The sequence below is a fragment of the Cupressus sempervirens genome, chromosome 11 (assembly GCF_028749045.1).
Source record: "Cupressus sempervirens isolate cs-2001-9-10 chromosome 11, ASM2874904v1, whole genome shotgun sequence".
Taxonomy (NCBI): Eukaryota; Viridiplantae; Streptophyta; class Pinopsida; order Cupressales; family Cupressaceae; genus Cupressus; species Cupressus sempervirens.
This window is the reverse complement of record NC_143128.1, coordinates 585,407,025-585,429,856: the sequence shown is the minus strand read 5'-3', so window position 1 is coordinate 585,429,856 and position 22,832 is coordinate 585,407,025. Positions and strand designations below refer to the sequence as shown.

The 22,832-nt window shown below is 35.5% G+C and overlaps 1 protein-coding gene across 3 annotated transcripts in view; it reads right to left on the bottom strand.

Moving 5' to 3' along the window:
• Positions 1-8,306: 8,306 nt before the first annotated feature.
• The window catches only part of LOC149531008 (DUF3754 family protein, putative (DUF3754)), a 272,285-nt gene continuing 257,759 nt past the window's right edge, over positions 8,307-22,832 (bottom strand). For all 3 annotated transcript variants that reach the window (XM_089809608.1, XM_089809609.1, XM_089809610.1), the window contains 2 exons: positions 9,160-9,225; positions 8,307-8,731 (listed from right to left, as the gene is read on the bottom strand). In XM_089809608.1, the coding sequence (XP_089665734.1) occupies positions 8,552-8,731; positions 9,160-9,225 (246 nt within the window). In that variant the 3' untranslated portion in view covers positions 8,307-8,551. The remainder of the gene's footprint in view (positions 8,732-9,159; positions 9,226-22,832) is intronic.

Below are 22,832 nucleotides of genomic sequence, written 5' to 3'. Positions count from 1 at the left end.
TCCCACTATGGAGGTACATGGGATTTCTAAGGGAACCTTGGTTGGAGCCAAAGACTTTCCAAGGGCTTCAACCTCCAATTTTAATAATGATAGTGCTACAAATGGCTCCCCCAAGATAGATTGGAAAGGATCCTAGTGGGTTCAAACAATAATTTCCTTGACTTTATCCTCCTGAATATTACTCAAACCAAAGAAAGAACAATGATTTTTCTTCCCGATGCAATTGTGGACAATATTGTCTCGTCAATGCATCTGGATTTGGTTGAAATATATTTTTCCTTTAGACCTACAATCAACATGCTTCGTAGGTGGTAAAATGGACACTATAAACTTAAGGGTAATGCCTTAGGTATTCCTAGAGGTTTGTATCTATTTTGATTCACTTCTGAAGAGGATCTTGTCTATGTCTTTCGAGGAACATGGGCATATGAAAATAATTCTTTCTTTGGCCAGATGGAAGCATAAGTTTGACCCTTATGGGGAACTCAATAAAATGGATCATATCTAGGTTCATATATCTAGTCTTTTCCTATTGGAGTTTTGGGATGAGAAAATATTTTGTTGTGTGGGGAACCACTTTAGACACTATGTTATTGCTAATGTAGTCACTCTAGTCAAGACAAGGTTAGCTTTACCTATTTATGTGTGAATGAGGCTATTAACAAATCTCTATATAATTTTTTAATTTTGAAATCTAAGTCGGGAAAATGGACTCAAGCTCTAGTGTATGAAGATTCCTCCCTATATTGTCAATAATATCAAAAACATATTCATACTATTGCAAAATATAAAGCCACAATACCAAGGGAAGCTAAATTGAATGATAACTTGCTCTTTGTCTTCTATGAGTGGTAGCACACAAAAATCTCCCAAAGCCAAGAAAAGGAAATAAAACCTTAACATATAGGAGTTAAAAGACTACACATTGACTAATGGCCTATTGTGGCCATGTAATATAAGAGAACAAGAATAGTGAAATGAGGAAGGGGCCCCTGGAAGAGGGAGAAATTATATAATAGAAACAAAAGGGTAAGAGGTATTTCCCTCTCAACACCAAACCCATTTTTGTGTTGGATGGATATAGTAAATATGTTCTTTGTCCTTCACCTAGAAACTTTTCTTATGGAACCAACTTGAGTTCTGGGGCTTTTATAAGTGTTTTTACTGATCCTCTACAACAAAAAGATAGGGATTATCACCATGGTGAAGCTTTTGAAAACAAATGGAACTCCTACTTACACCCATGAACTTCCTTTAGTGGATATGGTGGTGGAGGAAACTACCAAGTTGGTGGTTTTTAACTCCTAATGGTAGGACAATCTCCTCTCTCTAGAATAGTGTTTGAATACAATGTATTTCCATTTGAATGGGTAAATAAACATTTCTTTGGTCCTCACCCATCCTGCTTTGACATCATGTGGACTAACCACCCAAAATTTTGGGATTGCATTCCTATCAAGTGGATATTTCTTCTACTAGGCTTTGCTATGCAAAGGATATCCCAAAAGAGAAGTCAAAGGCTCATCAAAATCCACTTTTGGGGATGTCATTAAATAGAAAAAGGAGATGAAAGATAAAATTACTAAAATGGGGTAGAACCTAGCTATGGGAAAAAAATTGGTGCAAAATAATGAGGGCCAAATATCTTAATAATGATAGCCTCTATAGAATCCTTCACTTGGTTCGCCTTCCTTTAGATTTAAGAATATGGAGTAATATTATTAAATTCAAATCTCTTCTTGAGGGGGGAGTCAAATGGATAATTGGTAATAGGACTATAAGATTCTAGGAAGACAGATGGGTGGGGGACAAACCTTTGGCTAACAATGAGTGTAATATCCTTATGAGGTAGGCTTGCTAACTACTTCATTCCTAGGAGAGGGTGGATAAATCTTGGACAAAGCTTTTTTCATAGACTTGACCTCCCAAAACTTCTTGATTTGCCACTCCTTTTGACAAAGGTTAGGATTCCCTTATTTTCTAAAGACGATAAATTTATTTGGTCGAAGAATCCCTATAGTGCCTTCTTGATCAAAACTAGTTATCATTGTTAAAAATCAATGGTGAGTCCAAAAATTGGAAAAAGGTTTGGAATCCCCAACTCATCTCAAATATTAGTTTTTTATAATGGGCTTCTCTATATGCAATTTTTTTAACTCTGAATAACTTAAGGAAGAGAGGGTTTTGGCTTCCAAACAAATGTCCTCAATGTAAGCAATACGGAGAAACCAACTCCTCAATCTTCATTCAATTTCAATTTGTTTCCTATTTTTGGCAATACATCCTTTAGAAACTCAATAAATAATGGAAATTTCAAGGGGATCTTCAACAATTTGTGATAGGTGGGAAAAGTCAATCAAAACATCCCCTTATCAAAAAATTATGGCAGCGAATTCCTCTACATACTTGTTGGTGTTTATGGAAGGAACTTTATAAATAATAGAATCTTTAGAGAAATGGAGATCAATGTAGACAATGTGCAAATTATGTTTACAAAATCCTCCTGAAATATTTTTATATTAGTGGATGGATAATTCCTAGCGAACCTCCTTGTATGTGGGATAGTTCTCTAGGTAAAGTTTGAAGTTATCGCAAGGATTTAAGAAATTTGATAATTCCAAAAAGGTTAGAAGATTCAACACCATTTGGAAACCTCCTTGTTTTTCTAGGAGTAAACTCAACTTTGAGGGAGTTGCTAAAGAGGGTAAGGTTGTTGGAGTGATTAGAAATCATGAGGGATCTCTCATTCTTGTCTACTTGGGGCATTTACAAGACTTCACCAACAATCGAGTTGAAGGCATAGCTCCCCTATAGGGAATTAAATTCTCCTTGTCAATATGAATTCAAACTCTAGTTTTTGAAGGAGAACCTCAATTGATAATTGAAGCCACGAAAGGGACAAGGACTCTTAGATGGATTATCCAAGGTATAATTGAGGGCATTTGTTCCCTTTTTAATGGTTTTGATGAGTTTACCATTCAACACTTTTACATGAAGGGTAGTAATGTTCATCATACGACCTCATAGGTCTAGATCAAGTGGGTATAAGACGCTAACTATCACCTTGTTTAGGATGGACACTCCATTGTAAATCCCATGAAGTTGACCAAAGCTAGTATCCAGGTCCTAATTTGGAGCTTAATTGTGTTGTGTGTTGTTTTGACAAATATTTATTATCATACCCATTGAGGAACTAAGCTTTATGATTTTAATTTCCACATGAGCATATCCATTAAACATTATGTGTCCCTTCTATTCATTATGGTGAACTTATAGGGATTAAGAGACATTATATTTTGTACCCCTCAAAAAGCTGGGAATTTTACAAGCCATGAGGATTTTGTTAAATCTACCCTCACGTCCAAGATTACCATTTCTCCCAATCCTTACCACATGATAGATTGTCTGCAAGAGAGATTTGCCAAAATTGAGTTGACAAGAGTAAATGCACAAAGCTTAATAAATGCACACATTATGTTCATAAATGATGCCTTCATTTGATCATTTCCAATAAAAGAGTAAACTCGTGGATTTTCTCTTACAACATTGTAATGTTATATTTCCTAAGATCTATTATCTATAATTGCCATTTTCTCTATGTAACCATGTGATGGGATTGTATTAGGGTTGAGTCTAATAAGTGTGAGGAATGAAAAAATGATGAGAATATTTGACACACTTGCAAAGAGGGAGGAATCTTGCAATTTAGGGAATGGATGAACAATCATGATGAAAGCTTGTCTTAAGAATTTGTTACCTCTTGGGTGACAAGAAGAGTAATGATGAGAAGTATATCATTCAAGTTAATAAAGAAATAATTAATCATTTCATTAGCCTCTCAAATGAGTGGAGAAATCCAACAAAGTCTCAAATATGGTGAGCCTTAACCACTTTTACTTTCGTGGGGAACAACCTGTTAAATTGTGTTGACAACTACTAGAGCCGTTAGACAAAGTGTTTGATGGTCATGAAGTACTTTACCTTGGAGCGGCACTTAGTGTGTACTATTACTATTATCTCCCCCTTTTAAATCATTTAGGAACCATAATATTATTTCAATACCATTTTACATGTTAAGCTCTCTTGAATGTTCAAAGAAAGATGTGGTGGAGGCAACAAATCTTCTTTATTTTTTACTATTTTTCATTAGGAACTCATGTTTTGTCTTTACTATTTTTATTTGGCTCTTTGTCCTCCCCATTCCATCGTTGTTGAAGAGGTCTCTACATCCTCTACCCCTCCCTTGTCTAGCGTTATGCATACCCGCAACCCTAGCCGCAAATAATGCCTAAAAAATATTTAGCCTGAAAATTTCCCAAAACACTTCTCTTATCTCAAAGAAAGCTACAAAGGGAAAAGGAAAGAAAAGGGTTGTTCCTCCTACTATAAGTAAAGCTAAAGCCTCCAAGAAATCCAAATTCAACCTATAACAAATTATCTTGAATATTGAGATAATTAAGGAGACTAGTACCACACACAAGTCGACCAGATTTGCATCAAAATCTGAAAAGGATGCTAACCTTAATGAGGCCTCAATAATGAAGATAGATTGAAAGTGAAAATGGAGCTAAAAAGAAGAATGTTGTGGAGGATGTGAAATTTCATCCTTTGCCAATAATCCCTCCCATGGTTCAACAAGTATTAGATTAGACTTTGGTGAACCCACTCGTGTGCAAGAGAACAAGGTTAGAATTATGTCAACAATCATTGATAAAGGGAAATCCCCAATAGAAGGAGAATTCAATAAGGGTCTAGCTTGGGAGAGAGTTAATCATCTAGATAAGAGGATTGCTTAGGTGGACGAAAGAATCTACAACATACCTCACTTTTCCCTTAAGGTCATGCATAGTCTTGCTACCACTCTATTTATGCTTTAGACATACACTACTAAGGGTGATATTGAGGAAGCTAATTGTAAGGAACATTTCAAGTTCTCCATCAAGGACTGAGCTACCATGATGTTGACTAAATAATGCAAGAGGAAGGATAAGGGTGATGTCCACTTTTTAGTATTTGCAAGATTGCTAGTTGCAAATATTATAGCCTTGTTATTTCTTGTCTAATTTTTGTAATGTTGTAAAGTTTTATGTTATCTTACAATTGGGTATGACACTCGTTGGTCATTGTTTAATACTTGTTATTACTATTAGGATAGCTCACATGTTGGACATTCATAGATTCATGGTCATTATGATAATAGTTGCTACTATGGATAATATAGCTATTTCCATGTTGAGGAATACTATTCAATTTTTGTTTCTTGTAGATGCTAGTGTAGTTACTTTTGTGTTTCCCTATGTGGATGATGTGTTGTTGGTGTAATTCTACCGATGAAGTAACTCTGCTATTGGTCACCCTTTGCATTGTGTTGTAAAAGGGATAGCACCCTTATTTTTAGTGCATTGTAATATAAAAAATATGTACTCTTCAATGTATTAATGAAATACAATATTAAACAAGGGTTAGAGCCCCTAGAGAATATATGAGGTGATATCATGACCTTGATATGGGTGCCCTCTTAATGCCTCAAGGTGCCCCCATGGTAGCATATATGTTAGGTCCTCAATAAATTATCTTAAGTTTGACCCCCACCTAAATCTATTTGTATGGACACTACAAGGTGCCTGTCCATGATGATGTAGCCTAAGTTCGTGATTTGAAACTCAATGTTCTTCACCATACTTCAAATCCATTAGGCTAAAATTGAAAAAATGAGAAACAAACCACACAATAGTGACCAATTTTATATCCAAAAACTCTCAAGAGATAAAAATTATATCAAAAGTGAATTTCATTTGGTACAAATTATATAATCTCCATTGAATACAATAATTTTTATCTTTTCTACTTTCAAGAAATGTTCCCTTTTTAATTCAGGCTCTTATAGGTTCACAAGAATCCCTTGCAAGTATTATCTATTTAGGATGTTTGGTCTAGACAATTGTCTTTTGAGTTTCCCAAATACCATGCCTCCTCTCCTTGCAACTCCTACATGAGTATCACCAACATTGATTTATGGTTAACACTGTTGGAAATCAAAGATTTATTAAGTTTTTGAAAATGATGTAATTGTTAAAATTGCCCATAATCTAAAAGTTGGGTATCTTTTAGATGCATTCTTGAGCTCCCATGTATGTGCAATATATGTACCAAAGTTCTATCACTTAATTTGATGTCCTCCCATGGATCTTGAAATACTTGAAGAGGTTGTTCACTTGTTTAATTTGTTAAATGTTATTATGATTCTTGTGTGTATTTAATGATATTAGATGACAAGTATAAAGATATTGTTGGATTTTCCTCTTGTACAAATTGAGGGAGACATTTAATGATATAAACAGTATGATTCATCAATGTGGGACATGCCACAAAGCCAATGTCAAATTTAAAAATTGAGAAGCACTCAACATGTGTATAGGTTTTTTTTTATGAATTAATGACATCAATGAACATGATAAAAATGAACAAGGATGTTAACATAACCAAGGAAAACTTACAAGATGTAAATGTTACCAAGGCAAAATATTAATGGAATGAGAAATTGTATTATTCTAGGTTAGCAATTGGGTGTCGCTAATCAAGCAAGCTCCATACATTTCACTTCTTGTATGGAACATATAGTATTGGGATCATCACAAACATCTATTTTATGGTTATTGGATTATAGTTTAAATGGAGAGCTGTAGGAGAGGAGCAAGTGGAAGTAGGGTTTCAATAGAAGATGGGGATGCAAAGGATGATAAAGCAGGTGATGATAGGTTTTTCATGTAGATTGCTAACAAAGATGATAGTTCTTTGGCAATTTTGGTGCAACTTTGGTTGGTTGTTTTGGATGGTTATAGCTTCATGGTTTGTTTTGGAGATATGATTGAAGTTGTAGACACTTTAGAGGTCACCTTTGGACTTCCTTTTCTTCATTGGCCTTCTCAAAATGCTTGTGGAGACTTTCTTTGTCACTATTGTAGATGTTGTGTTAGTCATTGTAAAGTTTGCACTGTTATTGGTTGGGTGCCCCTTTCTCTTTGGTTTTCAATTTCCCCTCTCATCGTGTGGTTTTAGGGAGTTCTATTGTCCTATCTTGTAGTGGGGGCTTGCTGTGGGTTTTCAGATTGCCACTTTCTTTTGGTCTTTGGTGCCTATTTAGACCTTAGTTATGGTTTGGGTTGGATTGGACGGATTGTTGTTGGTGACAAAATAAATTGGTTAGAGCAATTTGTTGTTTCTGCTTGGCTGCTTGATGCGGTGGTAGTTGTGCATAAAGACACTTTTATTTATTTGTCCGTGATGTTTTGTTTTCGTTTCAACCCCCTTGTTTCTAATTCCTACTATGGAGGCTTTCGGTTGGCTTTGGCAGTTCTTATGGGCTCAAGTACTTTGATTTGATGGGTATGTGTGTCTTTTTCCTATTTTATATAATACTTCTATGTTTTTGGTTACTGTGTACTATTTAGTTGGGCTTCTCCTTATGTCATTTCATGCATGAAACTTGGAGCCTTTGGGTATTTTTGCTATATGTGTACTATATTTTTACAATGAAAGTATCTGAAATTTTTTTATTTTCTATGTATTGAGCTTCTAAAATGTGTATGGTGAATGGTTTATCAATGTTATAATAGGCATATTTGATTCTCTCTCTATAATTCCCCTTTTTTCAAATATTTGTCCCCTAAAAGTTGGCCCTGAACCGTACCCATACTGGAAACATGTCCCAGTCCTCGGAGCATAGTACTTCTACATTTTGATCACTATTGTATACCAAAATAATTATACCAGTAAAGAGGAACGCACCTCTCATCCCAGTGAATTGTCCTAACAGAAGGAAGAACAATGACTTCTAACTGTTCAGTTTGTAGCATTGCAATCAAAACTTTTAATGGAAGTTAACTCTGCCTCTTCTAACAGCTCAGATTTAACATGTAAGTATATACCAAGTGGGAAAAAGGTTTGTGGTCATTTCTATCTGTATCACATAGGCACCTTGCAAAACACAAATATTATTGCAACTCCAAATTTTGATAGTTTCCTGGAATATTTGAGCACCTATTTATTGGAATGAAGATTCCTGCTGCTGCTGGAAGTTGCAATGAAATTTGCCGGAACTGACCTTTTTGAGGATTTCTTTCTAATGAATAGCCATCAATAATTTTTTCTCAGAATATCATACTTTGCACACTACACTAGTTTTTAGGCTTTATTGTTGTTTTCCTGATGTAATCATTAGAATGTCTAGTATGGTAATTCAAAATATTCTGTTCTATAGAAGCTACTACATTTTTCCTTCCAGAAATCTCATTTAAACCAATTGATGAAGGAAAACATAATTTTCTTGAATTTCACCTATAGTAGAGCAATAAGATAACAACATTGCAAATGACTTACTATAGAATTTAGCAGAAATATGACATATTTAGTATTGTCATGCTTGTATACAATGCAATATAAGAATTGAAGTGGGAATAATTTTTCAGAGAAACAACTTGTACAGAACATTCGTTAACACGGACGAGGATTGGCATTTCCCAAAATTGACTTCAATGTGATATAGCTGGTATCAATGAAGCAGATTCCCCCATTTCTCTTTCAAGATCTCGTAAGATCTATTGAGTGGGACAACTTTGATCCCATTCACCATTGAAGCTTCTCTACTTTGTATCTCTTCAAAACTCAACTCTTCAGTCACAAGTCCTAGCCTCAGTAGAGTCTCCATCGCCTTATCAATGGGCATCTCAATCTAGTTTCAACAAAAATCAATGCCTATTAGACAATTAAAATAAAATAACAAGCCATCTTCAAAATTTTAAAGAGGTGAAACAGCAATGTTTATTCACACATGGTTTCCAACCACATAATATCAACCCAATGAGTAGAATATAACATTTCTCTTCTTATTTATCAAGAGTTCAATAATTTGTATACTTAATTTAATTTTCTGATGGCAGGCCATTTCTTTACTATTGCTTTGTGTATGTACTATATAATATGCTAAATAACAGATCTGAGGTCTTACTTTCCAGAATGATCAACTAGCAAAATAGTACATAAATGATGATTCAACAGTAAATATGTTAAAAAGATTTAGACATGTTCTTAATTAATGAAAACTGAGCTTTACACAATCATCATGAATTTAATAGATATATTGATATCTTTGATATATACCTGCTCCTTAAATTTACTGAAAAGGAAGCGCTCACAAAGGTCAGCAATTCCTTTCCAACTCTTTACCTGTGGAATAGGCATGATAATAGGTGCATTAATACCACAGAATAATAAATAAATGTAATCGTAATTTGGGTTAATTCATGATTGAAATCCATTTTCATGCATTTGATGCTTAACTACAGGTTGAATTTTTTTTTCCCTTTGCAAGTAAAATTTATTTGCTTCTCAATTAACAGTGAGATTGGCACATGTTCAATAAAAAAGCAGAAAGATCCTGTTAGTAACATTTAGCAACCATAAATGCCACCATATATATAAATCATGGACATGTCGATGAATGTTGATGACCATTACACACCTGTATGTTCAGGCCGTAAGCTATGAAACAAAATATTTCAGATGTTCTCTAAGGTGCCTTCCATCATAATAGCAAATTCACAATATATAACGCTGAAAAATACTTTATGCACTATAATTTGTTTTTGTCTGAAAAGTGTTCAATGAATCATATAATAAGATTAGAAGTGCTAATTATATAAATAAGCAGGTAGGTGGAATAAAAATGAAAAAATAGTCATGCATGCGATACAAAAAGAAGGGAGATCTTGTTAGTAACAATCGGCTACCATAAATAATTGGCACCGTATAAATAAACAGATCGTGGACACATCCAGATTTATAGTATCATTGGGATTCTATTTACAGGCCCAGCCCAAAGAATATCATATGTATGCCGACATACATATCATAATGCCTATGTGAGGAGCTCGACCAAGTTGTAGAAAAGATAAATCTATTACGACCCACTACTTAACAAGAAAGCAGTAGCTAGAAAACAAAAACAACGATCATATGCAAAGAGGAACCAAACCTAACAAAGAAAAAGGATTAAACAACAACAAGCTACACAAAAACGTAGAAAACAACCACAGACCCGACCGCCTCCAAATCGTATATTCTAAGAGACCCCACCTAGAAATTATAGCACCACTCAAACAAGAAAGTCACCTATCATAAGCTTGATTCAGCTCTCCCTTACCAAACACCACCACCAAGTGTACCTTCACTTCTCTAGCTTTCTTGCCGAGCCTTTTAATTGGACTCTATTGATCATTTATGCTCTCCTCACAACCCTATGTAATATATCATTTTCAAACAACAAAAACATAATACTTCTCACGAGCTCTAGTAAAACCTTATTATGGGAGACAACCATGTGGTCGGTAACCATCCATAAATCTTGTGTGAAGCCATCTATTTTCTAACACCTTGGTTAAGAGAAATATTTCATCATGTCCAGCTTTAATATATGAGCCTATTGAAGCCTCCTTGACCTAGATATGGCCTCACTCCTCAAATTCTAGACCTGCCATAATCCCGAATGCCCTATCAGGATTTCACAGAGTTTTGGTTTTTGTCATCTATGAGGATGGTCACATGAGATCTTAACTATCCATTATCCTCTATTCCATCCTCACCAAGCATGACTTTAAACATGTTCAACGAAGTAACAATATGGCATTGAAATGTTTTGCTAAGATAGTGATTCAATACACCTTTCCTATAAAGAGCGTCATGCGAAAAAACAACCATCCCAACAAAACTAGGTACTACACAAACCACCAAATTAATGCTCCCACCTTTTGTAGAAAATTAAATTACCCATAGTTTGCTCTTCTTATGTTATACAATTGATGGGAATAGTCGAGACTTGTCAATTGGGTTGAGTAGTTTTTGGCAGTTGTTAATGGTTGGCAATTATGTAGTGACAATCGGTAAGTTTAAGTGCTTCCTTGTAGTTGAGACAAAGGAAATTGCTTGTGCAAAAGTTCCTAATCCCAATTCTTTATTAAGAGCATTAATGAAGAAAAGGCACTTGTTATAATATCTGATTTCATATGTTGTTCAGTATGCTGTTATGTAGTTCAATTCTATATGAACTCTATTTGCTTTACTCTAAACAGTTTCTGAATTTGTAGGAGTTGAACCACAAGATGTCAATCACTTTGTGTTCTTTGCAATTTGTCTATTGTCAAATATAAAAATACAACAACACAATTGAAAGGGAAGCATTGGGCATGGTCTACATAATGCAAAATTTTATACACTATCTACTAGCAACTCCATTTACTTTTTTTGTTGATCACCAAACAAAGACAAAAGAAGATGTATTGTGCATATCAATAAGAGGAAGAAGTATTGGTGAGAAGATTTTTTTGAATTAGGGAACAAAGTGAAAGGCGATGTTGGTGTAATTAAATATTGCTTATTAGTTATTACACTTTACTAAAGTTTACTTTGGATAACACATTTTCATATTAGTTGTCATGTTGACACATAGGAGTTTGCATTTTATTTGAGCACATGTCTCACACCCCTCTTTGTGTGGTACACCTTTGTGTTCTTATCCTCTCATTGTTGCACATACTTTCATGCACAATGAAGGATAATCCACCTCTGGTAGACATGTGCTTAGTCGTTATGCTTATTGCTTGCATGACTCCTAGTTATCTCGCATTGCCTATATATTGAGGCATATCTACATTATATTTCTTCTGATTATCAACAATTATTGATCATTTATGAATCAAGTCATTTGAGGATCATATCATTTTGTCTCTCTTGTGCTATCAATTGATCTTCTAGATCTTGGCATTTTCATTCTTTGCCTTAGGCAAATTCTTACATGGTATTAGAGCCAAGGAGTTTCATTGGTTAACCGTTGGAGAGCATCTTTGTCTCACATTTTGGAGTGCCACGATTCAACAATTTTTGGGAGCATCTAGAGCAAGATCTGACCTCATTGTTGTATCTAGAGGGTTGTTTGCAAGAATTTTGACTGTAAACTTGTCTATACTGGGTGAAAGTCAAAATCGGTGCAAATTGGATTTGGCAATCCGATCCACAAATTGGGTAATTATATATTTCAAATTCTCATCATTTGTTAGAGTGACTAGATATCTATGATTATTGTAGGCAAACTGCGAAGCCACGCCATGACCTACCTCTCCAACAAGAAGTGGTGATTTGGAAGTCAGGCGAGAGCTTTGCATTGATTGGATCCACACTCCAAGCCCACATTCGCTGATTTGTGTACCGTGTCCAACATCCACTCTTTGCAAAGACATTAGTTCTTGCTGCTTTTTATTTTGGAGCCGACCAAATCATTCATCGAGCATGAGCTCTTTTGATAGTCAGCAACCTTAACATTGGTGAGTCTCTAGCATTGTTTGCGGATCTCACTGTCCATGGTGACTCCATGTGGGACAACACCCGAGCTCCTCACAACAACGAGCTCATTGGAGGTTTGGAATGCAAGTGGATTTAGCGATTGCTCAAATCTATAAGATCTAGATCCAGCAAGATACACATACAATGGTAGCCAGTGATCAAAGATGCCCGCAGTACTAAGGTTTCAAATCATAGCTCCCTGTCATTGGCGAGAGTTAGAGGAAGTCTTGTTTTGGTCTTTGCAAAAAATTCAAACATTGGACAAAAATTGCCTTCAACATTTGCCCATTACTGAGAGACATTGTTCACATTTGTTCATGCTTTGATCTCTTTCATCTTTGCGATCCTATTGTCCTTCATTTTGTCACCACAAAATGTAGGTAACAGTACGAAACTTTTTCAACTTAGTTTCGCATTTCTCTAAGATTAGTTCATTATTTTATTGGTTATGAAGAGCACACAATTATACTGAGAGGGGAGGGTCAATCAATATACTAACAACTTAAAAATTTTAAAACTTTTATCCAAACAATTGCCACAATAACTCAATTAGACAATTATTCACATGAACACAATAACACAAAGATTTACGTGGAAACCCAATGTAGGAGAAATCCAAGACAAATAAATGTTTTTATAAAAACTTTGTTCTTAACAATGTTTGTATGCTTCGACTTTCTAGAGGCTCCAACCCCTTTGTTTATGAGTACCGACTCACTGGAAGCTCCAACTCCCACACTTCACAGGCTTCAACCTATTGGAAGCACCAACTCCCAATTTGTTCTTCATGAGCACTGACCCACTGCATTTAAACTTCTTTTCCACCTTGGCCTACTGCTTACTCAACTGATGATGGACATTTTAGCACATTTACTTCTCTTTAAATAATATTTATATTTGCTTCAAATTCTTGTATTTTTGCAAGTACACACTTTTCTTTTCTTCCTTAAGTCAGCCTCAAAACAAAATTATTTTCTGATTATATCTTTCTTCTTACTCTTTGCTCTTTTTGTTTATCAATAAATATCTAAGATTAAAAATCTAAATATAAGTATTTTATTATACTTTTATTTCCTTATCAAAAGCTCACTGCTCATCTCTTATTTCACTGCTCTGCTCTTATTCTTTTTTCATTTCGGCCCCACTGCTAACATTAATTATTCACTACCTTATTCTTATTATTCTTATTTCATATTCTTCACTCTATCTTATAAACTTATCTTTGACTTCTTCACTTCCATGACATTCATTTACTTTGCATCTCTTTTCTTTATATATACTTCATATTTATTGTTCTTCACCACCCTTTTGTCTTACTCACCTTTTCTTGTACTTTCTCATTTTCTTGCATATCAAATAATTTATATTTATCTCTGATCATTCAGAGGGTATGACTATTCAAAATTAGGAGACACTATTTCAACAATAAATCACACTTTTTGTTTAGTTAAGTTCATTAACCATTTTGATTAATATCTTTTAAAAACAAATTAGACCTTATAAGTTGTTGCTGTGTATGTTTTAAGATTGCCATATAACTCTTGTGTTTCTGTTTCAATTCCAGCTGTTGCTAATAGTCACTACTCTTTATATCCATGACGTTGTGGAAATGACTTTTGTCCCCTTGTGTCTTTGTCGATAATAATATTATCGTGTCTACTTTTTGATGTTTTTCATAACCTGATGTTGACTTGTCATCACATAACAATAGCATCTTATCACTTTATGAAATTATCATCTCTACTTCTAAGTATGTGTTACGATTAATATATTTGACGTGTCTTCTGTAGGATCTCTATTTATACGGTCTTCGTCATATTGATGCTCCTTACAAATATCAATTTATTTGGATGTTTTCATATTATCATTGCTTATATAAACTCCATTTTAAAGGTAATTGCTGAATAGTGTTGTCATCATATAAAACAAGTCTCTCTGCTATAATTTGTCTTGTTCGATACTCAAAGGTGTGTAAATCTTGTTTATTGATAATGTAATCTCCATCATATAATTGTATTAAAAATAACCTCTGAAAAATTTCTGCCGCAGCTACTCTTCTTTTTCAGTATCATAGCATACCCGTAGTCCATATGCTGCACACACTCTGTTCGCTCCACAAGTTGTGATGATATTTGCCTTCAAAATTTAAATCCCAAGCAGTTGTTCATATTTTTCATCCTCTCTATTTGGGATTCTTTGACTTAGACTAATCCCAACCCTCCACGATTCATACTTCACCATCGCTTTCTTAATGTGCGAAACTGGTTTTGGTCTTTTATCAAAGTCTATTCACAAACTTTATGCACCATGCTCATTTGACACAGAGATTTATATTCATCTCTGGTCGCCTTTGAGTTTGTTCCTCCCTCAAGACTTTCATATGAATTATTTCTTATTCTATCAATGCCCTATTTTAGACCGGAACTCGCTACAAAATCGATAGTTGTATTTATTACGATAATAGATAAGTTTCTATTATTAGTTAATGGTTATTTGTTTGTAATCTATTGTAAATATTAGAATGTTTCTAATATTAGTTAGTTGTAGTTATCTGTTAGCTTTCTTTAGTTTTCTTTTAGCTAGAATAGAATATTTCTATTCTTTATGATCGTTTCCTAAGGAAACATCGCTTTATTCTTTTGTATCTATAGACCTCTCAGTTTTTGTTAATAACAAGCAAGTATTTTACCAACTACTTTTTAATATGGTATTCGAGCCAATTCTTTGAATTTTTTTCAAAAAAATTATAATTTCTTGTTCAAAATTATCAAAACAATATTTTTCAAAATTATTTTTTGTGACATTTGCTTCTTATGTCCATTTTTCTGCAACTATTGTCTATCTTTTCTGCACATTTCCACCATCTTTTGTGGTTTTTTTGCAACAAGACCGTTTTTGTTCAAAACCCTAATTTTTGGCCCCGAATTTTTTTTGACTATAGATTCTTGGTGGGTTTTTTGAGAGCTCAACTAGGTTGTCAGTTTTATTGGGTGCGTCGATTTTTGTGCCTCAATTTTCCAGTCAGTAGATCTGGAAATTGACAACATATTCTTTCGAGCTCTCTTATGGGTACCCCTTCAAATTTTCTGGGCCTTTCATTTGTTTGCCTCGCAGAACGCACCTTCATAGATTTTCATGCTTTTACATTAAAAAACGTGCTATGGCATCATTGACTAATATTCTACTCGAGAGCAATTTAAAATTCAATGGTCAAAATTATGACACTTAGAAGCAGTGGATAATAGCAATTTTTGAGTATCGGAATACCAATTAGATTGTTGAATGTTACACGTCTGATTGCCCTTGGTACTAATCAGGATACATGGGATCTAAATAATTTGGAGGCAGTGATGCTTCTCAAATTATCCGTAGTTGATGATCAGCTCTCTTAGACTCCATCTAGCAAGAGAGCTATCAAGATATGGGCACATCTCAAAAATCTTCATGAGACTTCTGACAAAAGAAGAGCTTTCTTCTTGAAGAACACTCTGTATTCTATTATCATGGATGAATGATCATCGCTCTAGGCTCACCTAAATAGGATTCAAGAAATCCGTGATCAATTGCTTGCCATTGGTCACAAGATGGAGGAAGAGGACATTGTGGCTATCACTCTCCAGAGTCTACCAAAGTCCTACAAGCATTTTATCGAGACTCTAAACATCACGTCTTTTGGTGTTGATCTGAAGTTCACTGATCTTTGCACACTTCTGCTTCAACAAGATCGGTGGAAACAACAATTCAGTAGTAGTCCCACCTCCACCTCCACAGAGCAGGCCTCTATTGCCAAATCCTTTCAAAAGGATAAGGGCACGTCTCATCAGTCTTCTCAGCAGAAGTCCTTGGACCTAGCTTCAGAAGGCTCCTAAAAGAAGAACATTTAATGCAACTATTGCCACAAGTTTGGTCGCATAAAGGTCGAATGTTAGAAATGCTTAGCTGCCAAATCTAAGCAATCAGGTTCGTAGCCCAAACTGAATAGAGCTAAGCACGCTGAGTAGACAAAATCTGCCTTTTATGCCTTTATGGCTTAAAGAGCAATAGATCATGTAAAGTCGTCTGCCTGGTACATTGATTCAAGTGCCTCTCATCATTTCACCCACTGCAAAGACTGGTTCACTGATTACCAACCTTATTCAACTTTTGTTATTTTTGGTGGCAGAGAAGAGTACACCATTGTTGGCAAAGGCACCATTTAGATTTAATTTACTAGGAGGAATCTCATTTTCCTCGATGTGTACTACATTCTAGGGATGGAACTAAATCTACTCTTAGTCAATCAGTTGCTGCGACATTCTCCACAATTGAATGTCACCTTTAGTTCACATCAGTGTACCATCATTGATAGGGCGACTCAGTCTATTGTTGCAGTGGGTCTTGAGGATCATGGTCTTTTCTGACTTACTAATTTTGGTGATTCTCGGGACTTAGCTATGGTTGCTTGGCAATCTTCTGTTAGCACACTTTGGCATTAGCGGTATGGGCACTTAAATGTGCATTATCTCTCTCAACTTGCTCATGAAGAGCTTGCCCTTGGTTTCCCAAAGATTTAGACTTAGCAACTTGGAGTTTGTGATGCATGCCAAGCTGGGAAGCAACATTACACACCTTTCCCCAGTGGCGATTTAGGGCGAGCTTCTCAGGTACTTCAACTTGTTCACACTGATATTTGCAGCCCTATGGCCACTCTTGTTCTTGGGTTCGAGTATTTTATGTTGTTTGTTGATGATTTCAGTAGAAAAATGTGGGTGCATTTTCTTAAAAAGAAATCAGATGCATTTCTTGTATTTTAGAAGTTCAAACCTTTAATTGAAAAAGAGTCTGGAAAATCTATTATTACTCTTAGGTTAGACAATTGGGGGGGGGGGATTTTGGTCTAATGCATTCTTTAGCTTCTTGGATACTCATGGCATCAAACGCTAGTTAACCACACCCCACACACCACAACAAAACAATGTAATTGAATGTCAGAACAAAATAATCATCGAGATGGCTCGATCCATGCTTGAACACGAACATGTTCTGAAGCACTTCTGGGCAGAAGCAGTTAACACTATAGTTCATCTTTTGAACTGGTCACCCACAGTGGTGATCAAATGTAAAACTTTGGCAAAGGCTTGGTTAGGTCGCAAGCCTAGAATAAGTCACTTGAAGGTTTTTGGCTCCCTTACTTTTGTTTGGATCCCTAATGCGTCATGCACCAAGTTGGATTCCAAGAGTTAGAAACTTATGCTTGCTGGATACAATAGTCTTCACAAAGCTTGCCATTTGGTTGATATTGAGACATCTCGTCTCCTGTACAGTCGTGATGTAGTCTTTGATGAGCAACGATTACCATTCATGCTTGTTCTTGATCTAGCAGACTAGCCTATGAAGGCTCATGATTTGGGAGCTAGGCTTCCATTAGGTCCACTTGATGGGAGGGCTCAAGTAGCTCCTGTAGCTCTAGTTATACTAGTGATCCCTGTACAGACACCTCCAGCTTCTCTAATAGGATTACATCGCTTTGTAGATGCTTCACTTGAGTTTGATCTAGACTCTTCTGATGAGGAACCTGGTCACCAAGCATCTCTTGATACTAATGTTGGTCATTCTCCTCTATGGCCTAAGTGGTGGGCTAAGACACTTGCTAATCTTCGTGATGATGAGCTCATTGATGGGAGAATTGCTCGAAAAAAGAGCAAACCTACAGAGTCTGCTAACTTTGGTCTCATGGCCAACATTCATAGTGTGTTTGAACCTCAAACATATTCCGAGGCTAAAGAAATTCCAAAGTAGGATTAGACCATGACATCTAAACACCAGAGTCTGCTAAAGAATAACACCTGGGTCCTTTCTAATCTTCCACTAGGGAAGAAACTCATCAAAATCAGTAGTCCACTTTGGTCCATTTTGACAATTGGCTACTGTAAATGCACTAAGTATAAAGTGCCAAAATCATTCGTTTTGAGGGGATTTTTTGATTGAGAGACTTGGGGGGGAGGTGTGTTGTCTTAAGTGATTGTGCTTCTTTTTCTCTTGCATTCTTTCAGTTTTGTATGATGGGTTCTCTTAAATTTCCAATTTTAACTCCACATAATTATGCTACATGGTAAATTAGAGCTTAGAGTAAAACGATGGAAATAGGTTTAAGTGGTAATATTGATGGAACTATGGTTGCACCATTTGATCCCGATAAATTGCAAGAATGGAATCATAAAAATAATGTTGCTATTGGTACTTTGAGGATATATGTACTGTTATCTCCAAAATCTGCACCCTAAAAATTTGCCTTTAAGTCCTAAAACTTGCAGCGATTTTGGAGAAACATGGGATCAGCCAAAAGTTGTGGGTAACTTATAACTTGGCTGAACCTCCAGATTCTAGGTCGGTTCTTGTATGATATATCTTATACCTTACTTGTACTAATGGAGAAGTGAAACTTTCAGATGGCAAAGGGTAAAAAGATAACCTAAAACACGGAAAACTTAAAGAAATAAGGTGATACACCAAGTTGATAACACAAATTACTGCTATACCTGAGACATAATGAAAGTTTTGACAAGACAATCACAAGAAACCTTATTTGAAGATCCGCTAATTCATATCAATAATTTAAGAGAAGGTTTATGAACTTGAAAATATACGAGAGGAATTTGATCACAATCGAATATATCAATAATGGAAACACAACTTCAAAACCTATGAACAGCTATTTAGATCAAGAAGATACAAGATAAGACATGATCCAAAAAGGTCTATTATTAAAACACAATTTGAATAACATCAATCACCGCAACGCATACAACTAAATCTGTCAACTCCAAAACTAGTTCCGGCGAAAACTTCATTTCAATCAAAGGCCCAAAAAACAGTACATCTGCATAATGGATTAGAATAATCAAGAAAAAAAATGCTAAGGACAAAATCACATAAGCATCCTCTCCCAAAATCCGAACCCCTTCCTCAAAAATAAGAGTATATATAAACAATACACTGTTTCAAAACAGGAAAAGTTGGGTTGAAATAATGAGTTAACTCATTATTAAAAACCACTAAAACTCCAAAAAAACATGTTCAAAATATCCCGAACTGAGGTTCCACCATCCATGCATGAGAAAAATCCAAAAAAGTCCCCCAAACTGCCAAAAATCACTCTATAATGCACTCTGAAATCTTCAGTCTAAACTGTGTCTTTAAATATATCAACTGCAGCTGCCCCCTTGAATTTTGGCATTTTAAAAAAATCCAACTCCTCCTTAACTGTTTGAAACTCTGAGTTGAAAATTTTAAAAATTAAAATGCAACATGCTTCTCTCTATAGTTTTAATTCTTGATTTATTACTTGAATTGCATGAATTTTATCATTGAATAATTGAATTTGAACAAAATCAATTATAAAATAATAATTCTATTAAAACAAATGCAATTAAAAAATAATAAACTAAAATTAGAAGGGGCGAGTAAACTAAATAAATCCATGTTTCAAAACAAAACTCCTCACTGCTTACCCTACGGACCCGAAAGTTTATGAAATACATCAAGTAAAGCAACTTATGCATTTTAGTTGTGTAATCGAATGCCTTGGTTAAAATACAAAAGGGAAGCAAAACTCGAGTAAGGCTTTTCCCTCAAACCCTAGCCGCCTGCACTCTTTCTTTGTGATTTTTCCTCTCAGCCGCATAGTTTCCTGGTATTCTTCTTCATTTTGGAAGGCGTAATGAGGGTCTTTTTTGCTGTTATGGGCATGAGTATGTGCGTTTTTGGTTGCCGACTGATTTTTGTTGGAGTCGTCAGTGCTTAACCTTGGCATAAGGAAAGCTTTTGAAGCCACTGACTGGTGATTAAATCTGCTATTTTCCTCTTTTATGGCTTTATCTTCTTGTGAATGAATTTCATCTTGAACCCACTTCTTTCCTTTGTTGTTTCTATTACGGCTGCTTTATAATATGGGGGTTTTCCTTCCATAGCTTGTTGGGTTTGAAATTGTCTTGTCTCTGCAATAAAAGAAAACGCTTGGAGACTCACGAGCTAATATGAAGGATGGTTGCTTTTCTTTCTTGCCGTGGTTCATATGGCATTTGCCGTACGCTGGAAGTGATTTTTTCTGTGTGGGTTTCTTCTCTCCTCCTCAGCTGGCATACTATGAAGAATCTTCGCTCTATGGTTATGTAGAAAAAATGACTCCAGCTTTTCATCTTTTCCTTCTTTAGCTGTATGTGAAATGTTTATAAAATATCTACAATAAATTTGTAGCTAATGGTTGACTTGATAGAGGTTATCAAATAGGCGTCGTCTTCTTGTTTTTCTTGGCAGCATACCTGTGATATATCTCATATTTATGATTTATCATGAGGATTTTTGGCTTGTTTAACGTTCTCTCTTCCTTTTGACCTTGCTGGAACTACTTATGCGTGAAGACACCGTATATAGCTCAGATTTGTGATCTTTGGAAGATTATGAAAAGAAAATACATGATGACTTCTTATTACAACAGGCTGCTAGTATAGATTTATTTCTTCCTCAGATCTGTACCATGCTTTTGTAAGGGTTCTCTGTTTGCATGCTAACTCTTATTCTCCTTTCACCGTTCGTTTCAGCTGGAAGTATCATGTATATAGACACTGTTTTTGCTTTGTCATTTCATTGATCTGTTGTATGTTAATCATTCTCAGATATTTGCAAGAACTGATATAAACAATTATTTTGATTACCTTGCTGAAAGTAACTCTAATACCAGATCTCTCTGTCACTGGCTCTTTGCTTGAAGTCTCCTTCCAGATCATTGTAAGAGATATTGTGAATAATGATTCCTTTGCTGAAAACATTCTTTCCGTATTTTGTATTTGCTTGGAGAACTAGACATCCTGTTTACATCTGCTACATATAAAGTATGAAAATCCATCTTTACTATCTTTCCATGCTTTGCCAATAAATTTAAATGCTCTCTCACAAAAAATGTATTAGAATTTCAATTAGTTTGCTTGCTGGCTAAGTACACCTTTTATTTTATAACAGTGGCTTTTCCTCTTGAAATGCTGCATACATATAATCCTCTTGTTTTGTTCAATCCATTGCTTGATTTCATATGCTTTACTGCTCGTCCAAAGTAAAAGGTTTCAAAAACTAAAGCTAGTTTGTCCCTTCAATACTTTTATTTTTCTGCTATTGATTTGCATACCAACCTCTATCTGCTGATATGTACCTGTATTTCACTGAGATGAATAGCGTGTAGGATGATAAATGCGAGATTGAGTGAGTCATCAGCATTGCTTAGATCCGTTGGATCTAACCCATTTCTCCTTCGTGAATGCAGGAACTGGAAGCACAGAACGGGCGATATCTGGAGCAGCGAGAGAATGGACGCAGTTGGATGCCACATCACCAGTCATTACAGGCAATGACTAGTGCCCATGAACTTTTTACTCTTCTATTCAGTTATTGATTTCAATAGAATACAGGTGCATGTTAGCATGTAGGAGCTACTCTCACAGTCAGATGTGTGGGAGAAAAATTACTTTCAGCATTTTTTTAATTTCTGTCATGATTTGCTCCATCATGCAAACATTGTATATTATTTCAAAATGAATAGAATAGCTTTCTTTGATTCATTTTTCTGAAATCTACTTGAAAGTAATAAGCATGTGTTTTCCTTCATTTGAACATGTGTGAAAAATGAATAACATTTTTGGTGACCTTTGCTGACTGTCTGCCTGCTAGACACTTGATCAGTTGCCTTTGACATCCATTGGGCATAAGAGTCTGAAAAATATGAATTCCTTGGACCTAGACCAGACTTGACACGACCCCTAAAGTTGCTGGTATGGGCTGGGATGCATGCAAATGAGTCTAATAACAACTGACAGGTTATTATTAGACTGATTTTTGTGCACGATAAGGCTGTAGCGTCAACTTTAGAAGTCAAATTCATAGTTTTTCATCTTAATCATGCATGAAAATGTGTGAATTGGATGGATGCAGGTGATTAGTGGATGTGTGTGTGTGTGTGTATGGTTATGGCTGCCAGGTATGTATGAAAGTGAGACTGAAAATGACATGAAAAATGCAGCCCTAGGCGTATGCCTAACCTACATGTATGCGTTCAATCCATGCATTAGTGTGTATGATTGAGGTGGGTTGGTATGAAATGAAACAACCAAACTAGCAACTTGACACTCCTGAAACCTAAGGAACAAAATAGGAAACTACTCTAGGAAAGGAAACTAAAACCGACATGTGCTTGGACAGCACTTAGGGAAAACTTAAACTAATATGCAAATGCATTTATTGAAAGCATGAAACCTAACCTAGAAAAACAAAAATAAAGTCATACCTCAAAGCAAGCCTTGAGGTGAATCCCGTTAATAGGAATCAGTAGAACATCTCCTTGAAGAGTGGCAAGCTGGAATGCATTGTGTTCCTTGCATTCAATAATCTGAAAAGGGCCTTCCCAAAAGTGA